Consider the following 18,197-nt stretch of genomic DNA (forward strand, 5'->3'; position numbering starts at 1 on the left):
GCAGAAGCTTTAACCCATAAAGACCTAATACTACTTTTGTGGCAGTTCTCAATTGAATTTTTCTCTATTTCCACCTTTCTTAACTGATTTATCACCAATTTTTTTCATAATATTATCCACTGTATTTAGCATTTTTTAGTGTAAATCATGTATTGTCCTGTATTTAATTCACAGATCATGTAGATGTTCATGGATACTCAGGGCAAATCCAAAGTTAGTTATGTCAAAACAGAGAAAAATGAAGAATAAGTTACTTTTTCAGCAAAGACATTGCTAACTGAATGTAAAAACAAGCCATCCACTTTCATTGATCCAACTCCATGGGTTTCACCGGTGAATCAATGTTGTAGAAGATGACAGTAATGGCTTTTCCATTGGACATCTGTGCAAAACTTTACTGATATTTACTAAATGTCGAAAAAACAGAAGTGCGTAATGTTGGTTTTTTCCATTAAATCACAAATGCGATGATTTGTTTATTTATTATCGCGAGATGACACGAGAAGTCATTCCATAAACATGGTGATGAACATAAATATTATGTTGATTTACAGATATATTCATTATTATTATTATATATTACCCCTCTATCTCATACTAAATTAAAAAAACAGTTTGGTTTCCTGGTGTGTCCACACATACCGCACCATGTTTCTTTTAAAACTCTTCTTCTTCGCTTGTTGTAACGTCCATCAACATCTGTTTTTTTTTTAATTCACCTGACTCGAGTTGTGGGTATAGGTCTTTCCATTGCAGTTTTGCATGATATACCAATTGCACTACGCCGAAAAAACCACCTCTTGCCAGCGCAAAAATGAGAGTTGTGGCAAAATTGTCATTTTTCCATTAAGCAAATTTTTATGCGCAAGTTATATTAGCACAATTCGAGCGTGAATGGATCCACTAATGTGGATCCTGGTCAGACCAGTGTCCCAGGTCTTTTTTGAGAGAAGTAAACATTGTCTCTGTATCTTTGAACTGGCTTTTGTAGATGTTAGAATGTATTTTAGAGCTGAAAAGGCCCTCCACAGTAATCCTGACCCATATGGTTCCGTCAGATCTAGATGAATGTTGTTTCTTGATGTGATGTTGTCTGAGGGATCAGAGATCACATTGTTCAGCTTAGACTTGAAACCCTGTCCTTTACATTCTGAAATGCATCCATTTTCCTTCACTCTTAATCCTGCTCTAAACCGTAGAGCAGTGGTTTCCAACCTTTTTTGGCTCATGGCCCCATTTTAACATCACAAATTTCTGGCGACCCCTGATATTTTTTTGCAAAAATTAATTTGTTTTTGATCATGTAATAGTTTGCTGTACTATGTTGCAAATAAACGTTAATTTTAGATGACATTTAATCTATATAATGTATATTATTATGGACGGAGGCAGAAAGCCAGGTGTAGATTACTGTGCAAAGTGAGAATTTGATTTTCCTTGGTCAGGATATGTACAGTCAGTCCAGCTTGTATTTACAAGACTGACAATTAATACTGAACAAACAAGAACAAACTATGAATTATGAAAGAGCTGCAGCATCTGAAACTGACCACAATGACCATTTGAAAGATAAACAGAACCACAGTGCTTCAGTTTCAGACTCACAGTTTGTCTTTTATGGATTGTGATTGTCTCTCTCAACTCGCCGTATATTCTTTATTAGTAAGTTTTTTGTTTGTTTGTTGGTTTTTTTAATCAATTACTAGAAATTTCAGGTGACCCCATTTGAAATCCAGGCGACCCCACATGGGGTCCCAACCCCAAGGTTGAAAACCACTACTATAGAGGCTGAAATACCCATATTTCATCCCTTCCCATCTTTCTTTGCACAACATTGTTTTAAAACATTTAAATAATTTTCTCATGCATTTGATGATTGCCAACAAATGTGTGAGAAAATTACCATCTCCGCCCCTGAAGACTTTTCTTGGCTGCTGATTTTTGATCAAACCATGAATACAATCATTTGTTCACATCACATCATTTTAACTCATTTTCTCATTTTCATTTTCTCTTCTTGAATATAATGCAGCCTGAATGTGAGGGATGGATATATATTTACAAATAAAAAGAAGCTGACCAGACGGAACATTAAATTTATTGTCTACAATGAAATACAGAGTAAAATTTAATCTAACTGTCGCCTCTTTTAATTTGCATTGTCCATACTGCCTGGTGTTATAAATTGGATATGTGAGTAGCACTGAAGTCCCAAATATGTTCACCTATTACATTTTGTTGTATGACACATGAACCAGTACATTATAATGGAATTCTCACTTTTAATTTCTCTATATGACACAATATGACTCAACTATAAACTACTGCATCCACTTACTCTGAACCAAACCTCAGTTTTTATTCTCTTCGTAATTAGTGTAACTGTCACTGGTTTTAAGTGGTACATAGCCCGTCAATTGTTCCCAAAGTACCAGACTCATGGGTAGAGACCTCGCTGGATTGAGGATCAGAATAAACTCACTGACATGTGGAATCAAAGGCCTGTTTGATGTGACATCCACCACCACAACACAGAGAAAGGAACATGGTCTGTTCTCATACAGCACCAACAGCTTGTCTGACAAATAATTTAAGCTCTGATATGGATCATAGAAGATTATTCTGATAATTGAGTGTTTAATGACCTTGCAGTGCCTTTTGTGCTGATTAAACATTCCTCAGAAAATTTTGATTGCATCCTCTTTCGCTGTTTCGGTCTTTGTGGCCTTGTACATTGAATTTTGAAGTCTTCTGCAAACGTATTTCCCATACAGATGCTTTAAGGCTCTTTTGCCTACATTATTTCTTTACTTACTTAACCCATAAAGACCCAAACATCCACCACCAACCTAAACCATCTACTGATGTAAGATATTTAATACCTGTTGATCCATTAATCCTATCAATGCATGTAAAGAATTGATGTAAAATACAGTTTTTCATCTTTTCATCGTCATCAGATATGACCCATTTGGACGTTCAGAGGCTCTGTAGTTACCATGGAAACACTGTCATCTTCTACAACATTGATTCACCAGTGAAACCCATGGAATTTGATGAATAACAGTGGATGGAAATGCTTGGTTTATGTTCAGTAAATGATAGATTTGACTAAAAAAGTAACTTTTTCTTCAGTTTTCTTCCTTTTTTTCACTTTTTTTAATTGAAATTAGAACAGTGACAATATAAAAAAGTCATATGTAGTATCCAATATATGTGTGTCAGAACAAGAACACTACACCTGCACTCACATGTACACATGCGCACACACACACACACACACACACACACACACACACACAAAACAGAGGGGGTGGGGTCTGTCTACTTACTTAATATTAAAGTAATCTATAAAGGGCTGCCAAATTCAATAAAAAAACTAGAAGCACTCGGAGAGCGCAGACCTCCGCCAAGGCTGATCAGTGGCGCCCCCTGTGGGCCCCCCCCACCCCCGATCACCACCAAAATTTAATCATTTCTTCCTTATCCCATTTCCAGCAAACCCTGAAAATGTCATCCAAATCTGTCCATAACTTTTTGAGTTATGTTGCACACTAACGGACAGACAAACATACAAACAGACAAACAAACCCTGGCAAAAACATAACCTCCTTGGCGGAGGTAAAAAAAAAAACAAAAAACATTACATTATCTTTTAGTGAAAATTAGATTTTCTCCAAATGTGTCAGTTTTCTCTGTTTTTGATATAATAACCCTCAACTTTAATCTGAGATTTAATGAATATCTACATGATCAGTGAATTAAATCCAAGAAAATACCTGATTTATGCTGATAAAATGTAAAATATAGAGGATAATATTATAATAAAGGGTGATAAATCACTTTAGAAAGGTTAGATAAGGAGAAAATATCATTTGGGAACTTACATAAAAGTCGTGCTGGGTCTTTATGGGTTAAAATCTTTCATTAACTTTAATGCATTAAGGGCTGGATCTACTGACACATTCTTATGTCTTGGGCTCACTGTTGGCATTCTTGCTTGGAGAATCCATTCCAGTAATATTGTATAACCTGAAATACCTCTGTTCAATTCAGTTTGTTAAATGAAAATGAAAATGTGATCACAAAAAAAAGGGCCGGATCTACTAAAGGTTTGCGTGTATAAAAACAAGTGCAAACTCATTGCATTCAACTGATTTACAAACAGTGAGCACTAAGGGTTGCATCCTTCAAAAGTGCAAATAGCGCATCTGCATCCAGTTAGTATGCTTGACACAATGAATATGCAATATGGGGCGTTTACATGCAATTGTGCATGTGCTGGAAGGAGAAAATGTAATATATTAATTTAGCACATGCAAAATGATTTAGCAAACCGGAAAACAATTTTGCTGATAGAAAATGCATCTATATTTACCACGTCTCAAAGGAGGGGGGTACACAGTTTGGATTTGTAATTGCGCACACATGGCTGCAGTTATTGTCGCAAGAAGGAGAAATCAAAACGATGAAACAAGATGCAGAGAACACATTTTTCACCCTCGTGTGAACAATTTTGGAATGGCGGGAAAAAAAAAAAATTGAGACGTATGCCCCCTCCCCCTCTTGTAGGCTACTTTTCCACTTGATCTGATGATTGTGATTAAAAATATGCACCGACATTAGGCTACAGTGTGACAAAATTATGTGCGCCTGACAGTCATTCAATTCAACAACCCCCACAGCCCCCCCACCTCTAAAATGAATCTGGCGCCACTGCCCAGAAATGCCATTTTAGACTTTCTAGATGAACTAGGGGATGATTTGGGGCCAGTCACAAGGAGGAGTCACACAATACTTTCTATGACTAAACTCCTCTAACGTTACATTTCCTTGCGTCTGGATCATTCCAGTGCACTGTTGACATTAGTGCTGGTGTATCCCAGAGCAGTTTTTCCAGTGTATTGTCTCCATGACGACAACCAGTAACACACGCAAAAGCCTCATTTAAATAGGGCGGGCTCCAAGACTTTGCACCTGTTGTCATTTGTGCAGCCAATCTTAGTTACTGTAATTTCCGGTCCATAAGCCGCTACTTTTTTCCACACGCTGTGAACCCGCAGCTCAAAAAAGGATGAAGCTAATTTATGTTTTCTGGGTTAACAATCGATCTGGCTGTTGAAGAAGGAAATAGAGCTGCTGCACATAAACTTGGCATCAATGACTCGATGGTGAGACGCTGGAGACGGGGTGGGTGCGGCTTATAGTCAGGTGCAGCCAATAGTCCAGAAAGTACGATAATCACCCACAAACCACAGTTCAACCCAACACACAAAATTCTAGAATGCACACGCAAATTAGTACACGCAAATTGGGATCTCCGTAGATCTGGCCCTAAGTGTGGTTTTTATGTGAAATGTCTTGCTGCTGTCATTTTGACTCGGACTAGGACTCTTTAGAGGAAAAGGTCATGTATTTCAATGGGCTCTTCCTGAGTAAAGAAAGGATGATAAATGAATAAATGAATCAAAGACACCCAGTAAAAGAGGCCGTTAACTCTTTTATTCATGTTGTGCCTGTGAAAACGGGCACAGGTTTCAGTTAAACATTGATGGAGACACTTCAAGCAACGATCTGAGGTTTCTCTTGACAATTTTCAGGGTCAAAGACTTCATTTAATTCATTCTGGTGATTTTTTATGCACTGAAACGTGCCTTATCAGTATGAGTTTAAAGCATAGATGTGCATGTGACACTGATTCACATTAATGATAAATAATTTTAGTGTACTAAATTGCCCATAGGTGTGAATGTGAGAGTGATTGTTTTTCTCTATGTCAGCCCAACGATGTCCAAGGTGTACCCCACCTTCGCCCATAAGTAGCTAGGATAGGCTCCAGCAACCCCTGTGACCCTAGTGAGGATAAAGCGGGTTCAGAAAATGAATGAATGAATAATTTTAATGTAATTATTGATCCCTTCAGCTTCATCGCATTCATAACATCTCATGCATAGCTGTGTTTTGAGCTTCAGGGATAGATTAAAACACCGATCAATTCTGTTGTCTATGTGAAAGATTTTGTATTATGTTTTGGTCTGAGGCAACATGGTGGTGTAGTAGTTAGCGCTGCTGCCTCACAGCAAGGTCCTGGCTTCCATTCCTGTGCCAGTCGATGTGGCCGTGGCCTTTCTGTGGATTTTGCATGTTCTCCCTGTGGTACTCCGGCTTCCTCCCACCGTCCAGACTGTGAATGTGACAGTGAATGGTTGTTCATGTGTATATGTCAGCCCTGTGATGAACTGGAGACACATTCAGGATATACCCCGCATTTGCCTGCTGGTAGCCGAATAGTCTCCATCACCCCCACAACCCTCACTAGGGCTAAACGGTTCAGAGAGTGGATGTATTTTGCCCAGTGATGCTCAGGCCTTTTCACTGTTTTTAGTGTGGTAAAGTTTAAAATCTCTGTCTATGCCTGTGAATATTAATTTTATTGAGTAAAAAGTGTAGCTTTTGAATTGTGACCATATGTTAATCCTGTAAAGCCCGAACCATTAAATCAGGGGTGCCCAATCCTGGTCCTCAAGAGCTACTATCCAGCATGTTTTAGATGTTTCCCTCTTTCAGCACACCTGACGGTTATCATCAGGCCTCTGCAGAGCTTGATGATAGGCTTATCATTTGAATCAGGTGTGTTGAAAGAGGGATACATCTAAAACATGCAGGATAGTAGCTCTCAAGGACCAGGATTGGACACCCTTGCATTAAATCATTGACAGAAAATTCCAGTTCTTTGAAACTGGAGCCTTTATTGGTCCTTCTGAACAACCCAAAAATGTTTTTCAAATATGAATTTCCATTTAGGAGTTTCAATTTTGCATCATATTTGGTATATCGGGTCTCAATGCTGAAATATTATTATTTTTGAACAAATAAAAACATAACACAAACGTGTCTAACAAATTGGTAATTCCTTTTCAAAATTGGCAAAGTTCTGCCTCCTTCCTCATTAATGACAGTCTTATAGTGTCACTGGAAAGGCCTCTGGTGAATGAATTCCTCCCCCCTGGTGGATTATCTGTGTATTGCATGTATCTAATTGTATACATCAGGTTTTTCAAGAAAAAAAATATATCACACTGATCATGTAGAGGGCTTCAAAACTCATGTATCAAATATGATACATTTGGCGTTATAGGGTTAAGTACCTTATGTAAATGAAAAGACTGTGAAAGTCCAAACTCTCCATGTGAAGGCCACTTCCACAACATCAGTGGTGGGAAACCCAGAGCTACATTATTAATATAAACATGACGTTGCAGATTTACACATCCATTCATCCATCCATTTTCTGAAACGCTTAATCTTTGAGAGGGTCTTGGGGGTCCTTGAGGTAATTCCAACTACCACCAGCAAGGGCAGGGTGCATCCTGGACATGTCACCAATTCATTACAGGGCTGAGATGTCAACTATTCACTCTCCCATTCACATCTATGGGTGATTCAGACTATTAACCTTTTAAAGTGCATTGACGGACGGAGTAAGTTGAAGCCGAAGCCTGAGGAAACCCACACAGACATGGGGAGAACATATAAACTCCACACAAAACAGCCCACTCCGACTTTCATTAAACCTAGATTTAAACACGAGCATTGAATTTATAGCACATTTGCTGGAGTCTGTCTCAAAGAATATGATGTGTAAAAAATACACTTAAGTGTGCACAGCTACAACCTACAATTACATTATGTCAATCGGAAGGTTAGACTTGTATTAAATTTGCATTGACTTTTCTGTGTACTTGAGTAACCCATGTATATCTAAATATAGATATCTTAAATATATCTCTATAAGTACATAAAATGTAGGCTGGAACTCTGCTCTCTTCACTTCATTTAATGCACTTTTGTAACTCAGCCAAGACTCAAAATTCCTCTGCAGCCTTCGCATTATCATGTCTCTACTTACTGACATACAGAAATAGAAAATATTACCACGCATTGCTCTTGAGTGAAAGGTAACTGCCTACATGTCATACCCATTCTTCCACTAAGTTAACACTTAGATGATGAGTTAATTATTTGAAGGGAGGCCAAAGTATTATCAGTTCCTCATTACACTTAAACAGCAAACAAAGCAGTCCAGAGCACATCAATACAACTGCCGCAGAAGGGCATCCAGTAAGAGTATGCTATCAAGGACTCCTGTAATTCAATCAAACTCACTACCTTGCAATGTCAGAAAGAGAAAAGTAAGGATTCAGAATGTTCTATGGATCTGTTCCAAGATTTTAATGGCTTCACGCTCTACCCCTAACACCGAGTTTCATGACAATCGAAACATTTGTTTTTGGGTAATCCCGCTGTCAGACTAACAAGCTAACAACAGTATCAAAAAATAACGTCCTTTTATCTGAACAAAAATACAAAAACAGTCTACCCATCATGCAGTGTCTTCTCTCAGCAGTTCCATTTGAAGTAACTTTGTATTTCTGAAAGTTTCATTGTCTGTTAGACTCACAAATCTGTGGCTGCGTCAGAGAATCTGATTAGCTTTAATTGAGACTTTGTACAGTGGGCTCATCCTATTAGCTCATATTATTATCACAGTTATTCTGGTGTGAGACATTATTGACTCAGTGGTGGGCAAAGTTCTCAGATGTTATGAGATGTGGGGAAAAAAAATGAGAAACTGAACTGGGTTAAATTAAAGTTAGATATTTTGCCTCTCTGTGGAGAAAATCAATTACAGATTGATTGAAAGTACAAATTTGCACATATTAGCGCCCTGATGTTTGAGTCTGTATTTCACATCACACCTTTTCTGCTAAAATGACATTTTGCAGCTTTAACTTTTGCTGAATCCTATTTGCTTTTCTGTGTGCTATCTGTTTTCTTCCAGGCCCCACAGCCAGTCTGGTGCTGCTTTCCCAGCTGCAGCCGTTGTCCCGCTCCTCGTCCTCCACCCTGACACTCTACGTGCCGTTAGTCCTGAGGGATGGGACGTCGGGGCTCACCAGTACCGGGACGGTCACAGTGTCCGTCTGTCCCTGCCTGAGAGGAGGGGCACGAGCCGGGGACAAAGAGAAGGACAAACAGACGGAGGGCGAGTGGGACTGGGAGAGAGAGGCAGTGTGTCTTCCTCAACAGTCCACGCTGCCTTCCCCTGGGCTCAGCACCGCCGCCCTGTTGGCCATCCTGGCATGTGTTGCCACATTACTAGGTATTAATATTACTTTGATGATGATGATGATGATACGTTTAGTTTAGTTTATTTATTTAATTCATAAACAGAAAGACAAAAAAGAAGAAAATAGAATAGAATAGAATAGAATAGAATAGAATAGAATAGAATAGAATAGAATAGAATAGAATAGAATAGAACAGAAAAGAACAGAATAGAATAGATCTTTATTGTCACTGTCACAGGAACAATGAAAATCAGTTTAACAACTTAGTTCAATTAAGCAGCAAAACACTTAGTGCAAAAGGGACTGTATAAGAAAATAAAATAAAATAAAATAAAAAAATATCAGAGTATTTAAAAAAAGTAGGACTGTGCAATAGCTTCAGAAAGAAGATCATATATGCCCCTCGTTAACAAAATACTTGTACATTTACAGTATAATTTTGATTCAATTTATCATTTGCAATAATTAAAAATCAAACAACTTATTCTATAATTTCTCATTTTCTTCAATCTTATCCTAAATATCACAGAGTATTTAAAAAAAAAAGTAGGACTGTGCAAAGGCTTCAGAAAGAAGATCATATATGCCCCTCTTTAACAAAATACTTGTACATTTACAGTATAATTTCAATTCATCATTTGCAAAAAATAATTAAAAATCAAACAACTTATTCTATAATTTCTCATTGTCTTTAATTCTATCCTGATAGCCATGTGCGTTAGAAAGAAAAAAACTGAACAAAAAAGCTTAAAATAAGCCTAAAACATGCAACTATATTGTCAAACAAGTCACAGCAGCTGAGTTTTTGACGTCACTACAAACACAAAAATTCATACAGGAAATAAAGATGCATACATTTAACATAATATAAAGAGAAGACAATATTCAAGGCTCTTTGATGTACATCTGATCTAAGATCTAAATTAAATTTTAGGATTGACTGATGTACAAGAGTGCTTCAGTCTAATTTAATTACCTCTGGATCTCCAGTTCATTGGTAAGAATTTGTATTCACTGTTCTGGACCTAGAATTAATATTTTATTATATTAGGTGGATCCATTTATTTTCCCATGGGGTTGGTTTCCAATCTTTGATATTATCATAATCATAATGACAGAAATGAAAAAAAAAAAAAAAAAAAATCTGTGGATGGATTACCATAAGAAAACAACAGCAGTACAAAGTAAGATTTCTTTCATCGCCAAATAATAATTACATATATTTTGTCCTTTGAAGGACCTTTGCTTATATAACCTACCCCAGGTTTTTACTACAGCACTTAGCATTATGTATACACTGAAGTCCTGGCATTATGATTTAGGAGTTTAATGCTAATCCACAAATAAAAAGATGAGTAAATAGTGTTTAGGGCTGTTTACACTTCACTACATCCCTGGATACTTTAATCTGCATATGAAAATAATGGAAGCAGCAGCGTAAATATTTCTCTTAGTCACAGCTGCTCGTTTTTGAGAGGGTTTACTTTTCTTCAAAATTGCAGTCCTGTTATCTCCTTTGGCAAGGTCAGTGCTAATCACTGCTGCTAAAATAACAATTCTGAGTGATTATCTGGGCCCTCCGGTTTTTTGACACCGGCATAGTAAAATGCCAGTGCTACCTTTACAAAAATTCACAATTGGATAATGTGCAGGTGCTGAGAAGGCTTTGGCTTCTGGCCAGCATCATTGTCATTTCTATTCAGTCTGTTGGATCACTACTCATGCCATGTTGATAGGGGCATTATCATTCTGGAGGAGACTAGTTCAATCAAGAAAGAAGCGCAACACGCCGTGAAGGTGATCATGCAGAGTGGCTGCTGGTAGAGTATAGAAATTAGTTCTCCAAGTGACAAGGGCATAAACTACACTAGGAAATGAACACAACTTTCACCTCATGTTCTGTGGCACAAAACTTCAGCAAGTGATTCAGAGGTTTTGCTGAAGTGAATGCATTGTATTGTGGAAATACTCCCCATCAAGTCTAAGTCCTGGGGTCAAAACCTTTCTTAAGTATGTCATTGAGCCCATTTACATGCACACTAATACCCCGATCATTATCCGATTTCTGGAGTTATCCGATTCTACAAGGGATCATTTGAAAAGCATAATCTGATATGGTTTACGAGATAACAGCAGTAATCTGATTATGAGAAATTGGATTAATACACCTGGATTTCTGCCCACTACTCCAGTGTCTTCCTGCTTGTATACATGATACTCTGATTTATTTTGTTTGTACGCACTAGTAAAATCATAGAAAACAGAAGTTATGTACTCAAACGTGAATGGAAAATACTAACAGCAAGTTTGAGTCTACCATCACTACATATGTATACGTACTCCGAAAGCAATCTGATAATGGACTGGAGCATTTAAACCAGGGTTTTCGATTATCGCATTTTTCAAGTGCATGTAAACGTGTCAGATCTGATTAGTATAATTATCTAATTACTTCCAGTTATCGGACCTTTATGATCATGTAAACAGGCTCAATATTATCAGGAACATGTGAAAAGACAAAGAGCTTCTCACAAGATTTGCCTTTTATAGGGTGGATCGCACTGGCAAGTGACATCTCCAATCTCTTCAATCTTCAGCCTTTTGATTGAGTGATAGGGGGGTTTGGGTAAGGATATGGGTAAGTTAGCAGGCAGTGGGGGAGGGTTTTCAGGGAAGGATACGGGAACAAAAAAGGGAATTAAATAAAGAAGTTAAAATCCCATTACAATGTCCATCCATCCATACAACTTTTTCCACTTATCTGGATTTGGGTCAAGGGGGCAGCATCCTAAATGGAAAAGCCCAGATTTCCCCTTTCCCAGGCGCCTCTTTCAGCTCCTCTCCAGACAATTCTGAGTTATTACCAGGCTAGCCAAGAGATATAGTAGTTACAATCCCTTCAGCATGTCCCGGGTCTACCCCAGGCTCCCCTACTTATTGGACATGCCCAAAATACCACACCAGCGAGGCATCCTGACAGATACCTGGACCACCTCAGTTGGTTCCTCCCAAAGTGGAGGAGCATCAGTTCTACACTGAACTCTGCACCCTATCTTTTAAGAGGTCACATTTTGCTAAACCCGCTTTTATTAGTCTTTGGTTCATTTATTTGTATATTTGGACCCTAATAGTTTAAAAAGTTTAAATCTGAACCCTCCAGGTGCTGCAAAGCTATCTTTATATTCATTTTGGCAAAAATCGAGTAGATTTCTACAACCTGTGTTAATTCCTTCTTGATTTGTCATGTCTATAACTAGTTAAGACATTTGTACAAATAAGGTCAAGACTTCTGACGAACATTTCTCCGAGTACGACATAATTGTTTATCAGCAGCAGCGGTTGTAGTAAAAACTGAAAATATGTCTAGACTTCAAGCCGATTACCTAAAATGTTCAGTTGTTGGTTGTTTTAAAAAACACAAGTGGCTGAACGGGACAGAAAGCACGGACAACAACCTGGAGGGGGTGGGGCATGAAGTGGCTTATTTGCATTTAAAGGGCCAGCGCTCAAAACGACCTTTCTGGTGTCATTACTCAGAAATAGGGTTGAAGATGGACCTGTGGAGTTGAATTAATGAAATAAGATAAGGAGCAAAGTACAAGCACACAAGAGCAAAGAAGTGCAAAAGCAAGATATACACAATCAAGAAAGCTATATACATTATTTACAGCTGTGTGCATGCTGATCATGCCACAGGTTTATTGCACGTTTTACTGTCCTGTTTATTGTACGGTTATTGCACAGAATTTTTGGAGCATTTCTTATTGTGGAGCCTGACAGCTGCAGGAAGGAAAGACCTTTCGATACCACTCCTTCACACACTTGGGGTGTCTCATTCTGTCACTGACGGAGCTCCTTAGTGCAGTTAGTGTGTTGGAGGGGGTGGGAGTCTTTGTCCATAATGGAGGACATAATGAAGAATTCAGACCCAAGCACAGCATTTACAGTTTATGTAGACCACATTTAAAAAAGCAAAATATCACTCCTTTAAGGTAGACCCCAGCCGCCCTGCAGACGAAACCCATTTCTGTCACTTGTATTCTGTTGGTCACTACTCATAGCTTGGGACCATAGATTCTGTAGGAACATAGATCGACCAGAAAATTGAGCTTCACCTTTTGGCTTAGCTCCCTCTTCATCACAACACACCAGTATAGCATCCGCATCATTGCAGGCGCTATGCTAATGTATCTGTCAATCTCCCACTCCACTTAAACTCCTCCACTTGGGACAGTAACTCATTCCAACCCAGAGGGGGCGTTCCAGTCTTTCCATCTGAGACCCATGGCCTCAGACTTAGAGGTGCTGATCCTCAACCTAGCCACTTAAGACTTCTGCAAACTAAGTTGGAGGTCATAGTTTGATTTAGCAAACAGGACCACATCATTTGCAAAAAAGCAGAGATGTAATCCTGAGGCTACTAAACCGGTCATCCTCCACCCTCCCTTGGCTGCACCACAACTTCTGTCCATAAAACTTATGAACAGAATCATTGACATAGGGCAGCCCTAGTGGACTGGAACCCTCACAGACAATAAATCAGTACTTGACAAATGGAAAGTAAAGTAGTCCTTGTGCTGTAGTGCATTCCCTGAGAGTTTTTTACTGTTATATATGATAGTTTGGTATTCATCCTATTACTAATGTGTATGTGGCATTTCACTGCTGTTAATGTTTAAGACTGGGCTCACTTTCACTACTTTATACTGTTGGTTAGTTCAATCCACAGCAATGCTTTATATTCTATAAGTTTCCACTGTCAAAGTCCCGTGAGAGCTACATACCTCAAAAAAAAGTCAGCTCAGAAAAACAACTCTGTTTTCAGCTTTGTGACAATGGGTTTTAGAGCCAATCCAAAAGGGTTTTAAAGAATTTATTTAACTTAAGTAGAGAGAGGATTTCCCCAACCCATAAGGAACATATAATCCTTGAGTTTATCACAAACACTAAAAATCAACACATACAGAAATACATGGTTTCACTAAAGATGAAGTGGATGTGAGAAAAATTAAACCTTTCAGACAAATTTAGTGAGTTCAAAGCCAGTTTTTGCTGCTGAGATGTAGTGATGTCAAAAAAAAAAATAGCATGGAAATAATCAGGGTAAGTAGATATAGGCCGTTTCTCAATACAAAGAATGCAGAGTATGCGGTATTGTGAACTCGGCAAGTACGGTCTTGGTAAGAATGGTCTCAGAGAACGAACTTCCTGAGAACGCAAGTCTATCTGTAAATAGAATGACTGCATATTTGTGAACTTTCCTCCCTGTCTCTGCTGTATTTACACCATCTGCTCCATAATATATTTCCCTCAAGTCACCACAGTGTCACTCGATTTGATTACATTACGTTTGTACTTGTATTTACATGTCATTTATACATTTTGTATATTTTTCTAAACTGTAATACATGTCGGTTCAGCCGGTCCCGGTCGAGCTGGTATGAACTGCATCTTAGGAATTATTTCCCAGCCAAGTCTACACGAATCACCAACCAGTGCATCCCTGATTTAAGCTAGCTGACAAGAACAACATCTGGGTATTCCGTGCATTCTTGGTTTATGCAAACTTGTCAGTTGGAGCAGTACTTGGGCCTCGACTGATGACGTTTCATGAGAACAAAAGAACAGACAAGAACGTGTATTATTATCACTGTGTTCTTTGATATCTCATGACACGTTCTTATGTCTTGGGTTCACCGTTGGTATTCTTGTTCTGAGAATCCATTCCAGTAATACTTTATTACCTGAAATACTTCTGTTCGATTTAATTTGTTAAATGAAAATGAAAATATGATCACAAAAAAAACAATTATTGAGAAACGACCGTAGTATTTCTGTATTAGTACATGGTTACATTCCACCTCTGAAAATATGGAGGAAATCTATTGTGTATTCACTGTGTATCTTTGTTGGCTATAGGAAGAATTGTTCCATATTAATCCTGAACAGTAGAACTGGGCTCTGCACCAAATGCCAAATATTGTTATGTTTGCATATGGTGGATATCAACACATTTGGCAACTACATGTCTTGCAGAGAAGCTCCAAATGCAAGACAATTAAACGCATGTCATGGCATCAATGACGCCGCAAAATCTGATGATGTTTGGTTTCTGATCTTCTGTTGTGGATTTATTTCATGGCCATCTACCGTGCACTGCATGCACATATTGGAGACAAACAGAGGTCCCTCTAATTGGTTCTGGGTCATTTTTGGATGCACTTCACATCCAATGGGGTCAGGTTTTAGGGTGTGCCTTTTTTAAATAATTTATGGTGCATCAGTTTCTGGTAGAACAGAAGGATCCATTTTCAGATCAGATTCAAACTATTATTTGGAATTCTAATTATGTTCTACCAAAAAAAATTACATCAATATTATATCCTTGTAGCAGTCTAAATCCATATTTCTGGGTGTATTATATCAAAGACAGTCTGGTCTTGTTTAATATCTGTCGAATAGCTACCGTAACTTGGTTCTTTGCCCACTGCCCGGGGTCAAATGTAGCTCTCTGCTGTGGGAATATAGAAAAAGAGTCATGCAGTCATAGGAGAATAAAGCGTCCATTTGCCTGGCTGGAGCTCAAAGTCAATTACAGAGTGGAGGCATGCAGCCTGCTGATATGATATACCAGCCCTCTAACCCAAGGCCTCTTCTGTATTCGTTTTGTCTCACCTCTTTGTCTGCCTGAATTTTCCTCCCTTGCTCACTCACCTCCTCATACTCTCCCTCCTCTTCCTCTTTTCCTTTTATTTCCCCTGTGACTTGCGCCCCTTCTCCCTTCATCATTCTTTTTCCAATTTCTCTGGGTTTTTTTGTTTTGTTTTGTTTTGGTTTTTTTTGTTTTTCTCATTGCCACCCCTCCACAGCTGTGAGTGCCCTGTCGTTGTCACTGCGTCGTCAAAAGCGTGACTCCCTGTCACCGCTAGAGGAGGACGACGTACGAGAGAACATCATAACATATGACGACGAGGGAGGCGGCGAGGCAGACACCGCCGCTTTTGACATCGCGGCCCTCCAGAGCGCCCCACACAGCTCACGCTCACGTGGCTATCGTACGCTGGATAGTAGGAATATGTAAGTAGGCAAGGTCGCATGTGTGGGAAGTTAATTTACATGTTGTTGTAAATAATGACACTTGTTGTTTAATTAAATCAAACCGCGCCATGCTTTTTATTACATGGTTTGAGGTGGAAAGCAAGGAAACAAATTTGCCCCTTCACAGTAAAAGCTTTCATCTCTGTCTAGCACTTAATTGATCCACTTAAGTAACTGATCCAGCTGCTCCCAGGTTATAATCAGTCACTAATCAAAATGCTCAGACAGAGGCCTATCAAGCTTTAGCATTCCTGCGAGAGCACTTTGTTGTGCTCATTCTGTTAAAACTCATTTATGTTCGGCTACATCAATGAGTTGTTTGCACCCACTTTGATGTTTCAGTGAAACAGTGTTATTGCCTTTGGACTAATAATTAACTCCGATGGATTCGTGCAAGCCATATGGAGAACAAATACAAAGACTGCCTTTAGTTTATCGAAAATTGCTTCTCGCAATTTATGGAGGTGGACACAACAACATGAAAAACCTTCTAAACCTAATGCAATCCAGTGTAATGTGTCTGCAATAAGTAATACCTTTTCCAGCTTTATGGTGTTTGTAATTTCAATTTAAGCAATTCAGTTTGGCACTGTGAAAGTGTGTTTTTCTAAAGCAACTTAAGACATACTTAATAGGTTTTTTGTATTAAATTCGTAAGGTCACTTAAGTCCACAAGGATGGATATTTTTTTCTACTGCAGTATAACAGAAACAACTTCTAGTTTTGACATGTGTACTCGACACAGCATCATAACACCACAAACAAACTCTTCTCCTGCATGGTATCCATTATTTACTTGTCTAAACCACACAGGGACATATATTTCCTGTTGTTAAAAATGCCAAAGTATACAGTTTTCCCTATCTTCAGATGGAAGTGGTTGGATGTGAGGTATATTCACATCTTGTTCAACTATTACAATGCTTCAGGCAACACTTATTATAGCAATGGTCCTTATTATAAGTATATCTGTCCAGCGGTTTAAAAAAAAAAAAAAAACAGATTATAAATAAAACATCTGAAAAGCTTAGAGGCAAAACTTGCTTAAAAAGTTCAGTGGGGACCAACTACAACCATTAGGTCTAGGAAAAGTAAATTTAGTCATTTGTGCCCCTCTCCACATTGATTTTACATTGACCTGGCTCAGGTGGTGGCAAGAATGGATTGGACAATGCACCTAATAATTTTATTACAAAACATTTTGATAGAACTGGAAGTGATTTACCATCCACCAGTAGAAAATCTGCAATACAGCTACCAACTACGGCAGTGTTTTTCAGCCTTGGGGTTGGGACCCCACGTGGGGTCGCCTAAAATTCAAATGGGGTCACCTGAAATTTCTAGTAATTGATAAAAATAAAAACGTTCTAATAAAAAATATATGGTGAGTTGAGAGAGACAATCACAATCCATAAAAGACATGACAAACTGTGAAGCTGAAACTGCAGCACTGTGGTTCTGTTTATCCGTCAAATGTTCATTGTGGTCGGTTTCAGATGCTGCAGCTCTTTCATAATTCAAAGTTTGAGTTATTGTTTGTTCAGTATTAATTTGCAGCCTCATAAATACAAACTGGACTGATTTAAGGAAAATAAAATTCGGACTTTGTGCAGTAATCTCAACCTCTCTTTTCTGCCTTCGTCCATAATAATATACATTATGTAGACTAAATGTCGTCTAAAATTAACGTTATAGCAAACTATTACATGATCAACAACAAATTAATTTTAGCAAAAAAAAAGTCCTGGGGTCACCAGAAATTTGTGATGTTAAAATGGGGCCATGAGCCAAAAAAAGGTTGGGAACCACTGAACCATGGTTTAAGTTAAGCTTGTATAAAAGACAGGATGCAAACAAAACTGCGTAAATTATTAAGTTGGGAAATGTAGTTATTGGAGGAACTTTTTTTTGGTTAATGATGGTAGCGAAAATCCTGTGACAGTTTTTAAGGAGTGATTTTGTGTTCCA

General features: G+C 38.4%; 1 protein-coding gene across 3 annotated transcripts in view; it reads left to right on the top strand.

Annotated features, from left to right (window-relative positions):
- Positions 1-18,197, top strand: part of cdh24b (cadherin 24, type 2b) — a 239,742-nt gene that overhangs the window by 212,655 nt on the left and 8,890 nt on the right. For all 3 annotated transcript variants that reach the window (XM_030160285.1, XM_030160286.1, XM_030160287.1), the window contains exons 11-12: positions 8,843-9,163; positions 16,001-16,208. In XM_030160285.1, the coding sequence (XP_030016145.1) occupies positions 8,843-9,163; positions 16,001-16,208 (529 nt within the window). The remainder of the gene's footprint in view (positions 1-8,842; positions 9,164-16,000; positions 16,209-18,197) is intronic.

The sequence above is a fragment of the Sphaeramia orbicularis genome, chromosome 17 (assembly GCF_902148855.1).
Source record: "Sphaeramia orbicularis chromosome 17, fSphaOr1.1, whole genome shotgun sequence".
Classification (NCBI taxonomy): domain Eukaryota; kingdom Metazoa; phylum Chordata; class Actinopteri; order Kurtiformes; family Apogonidae; genus Sphaeramia; species Sphaeramia orbicularis.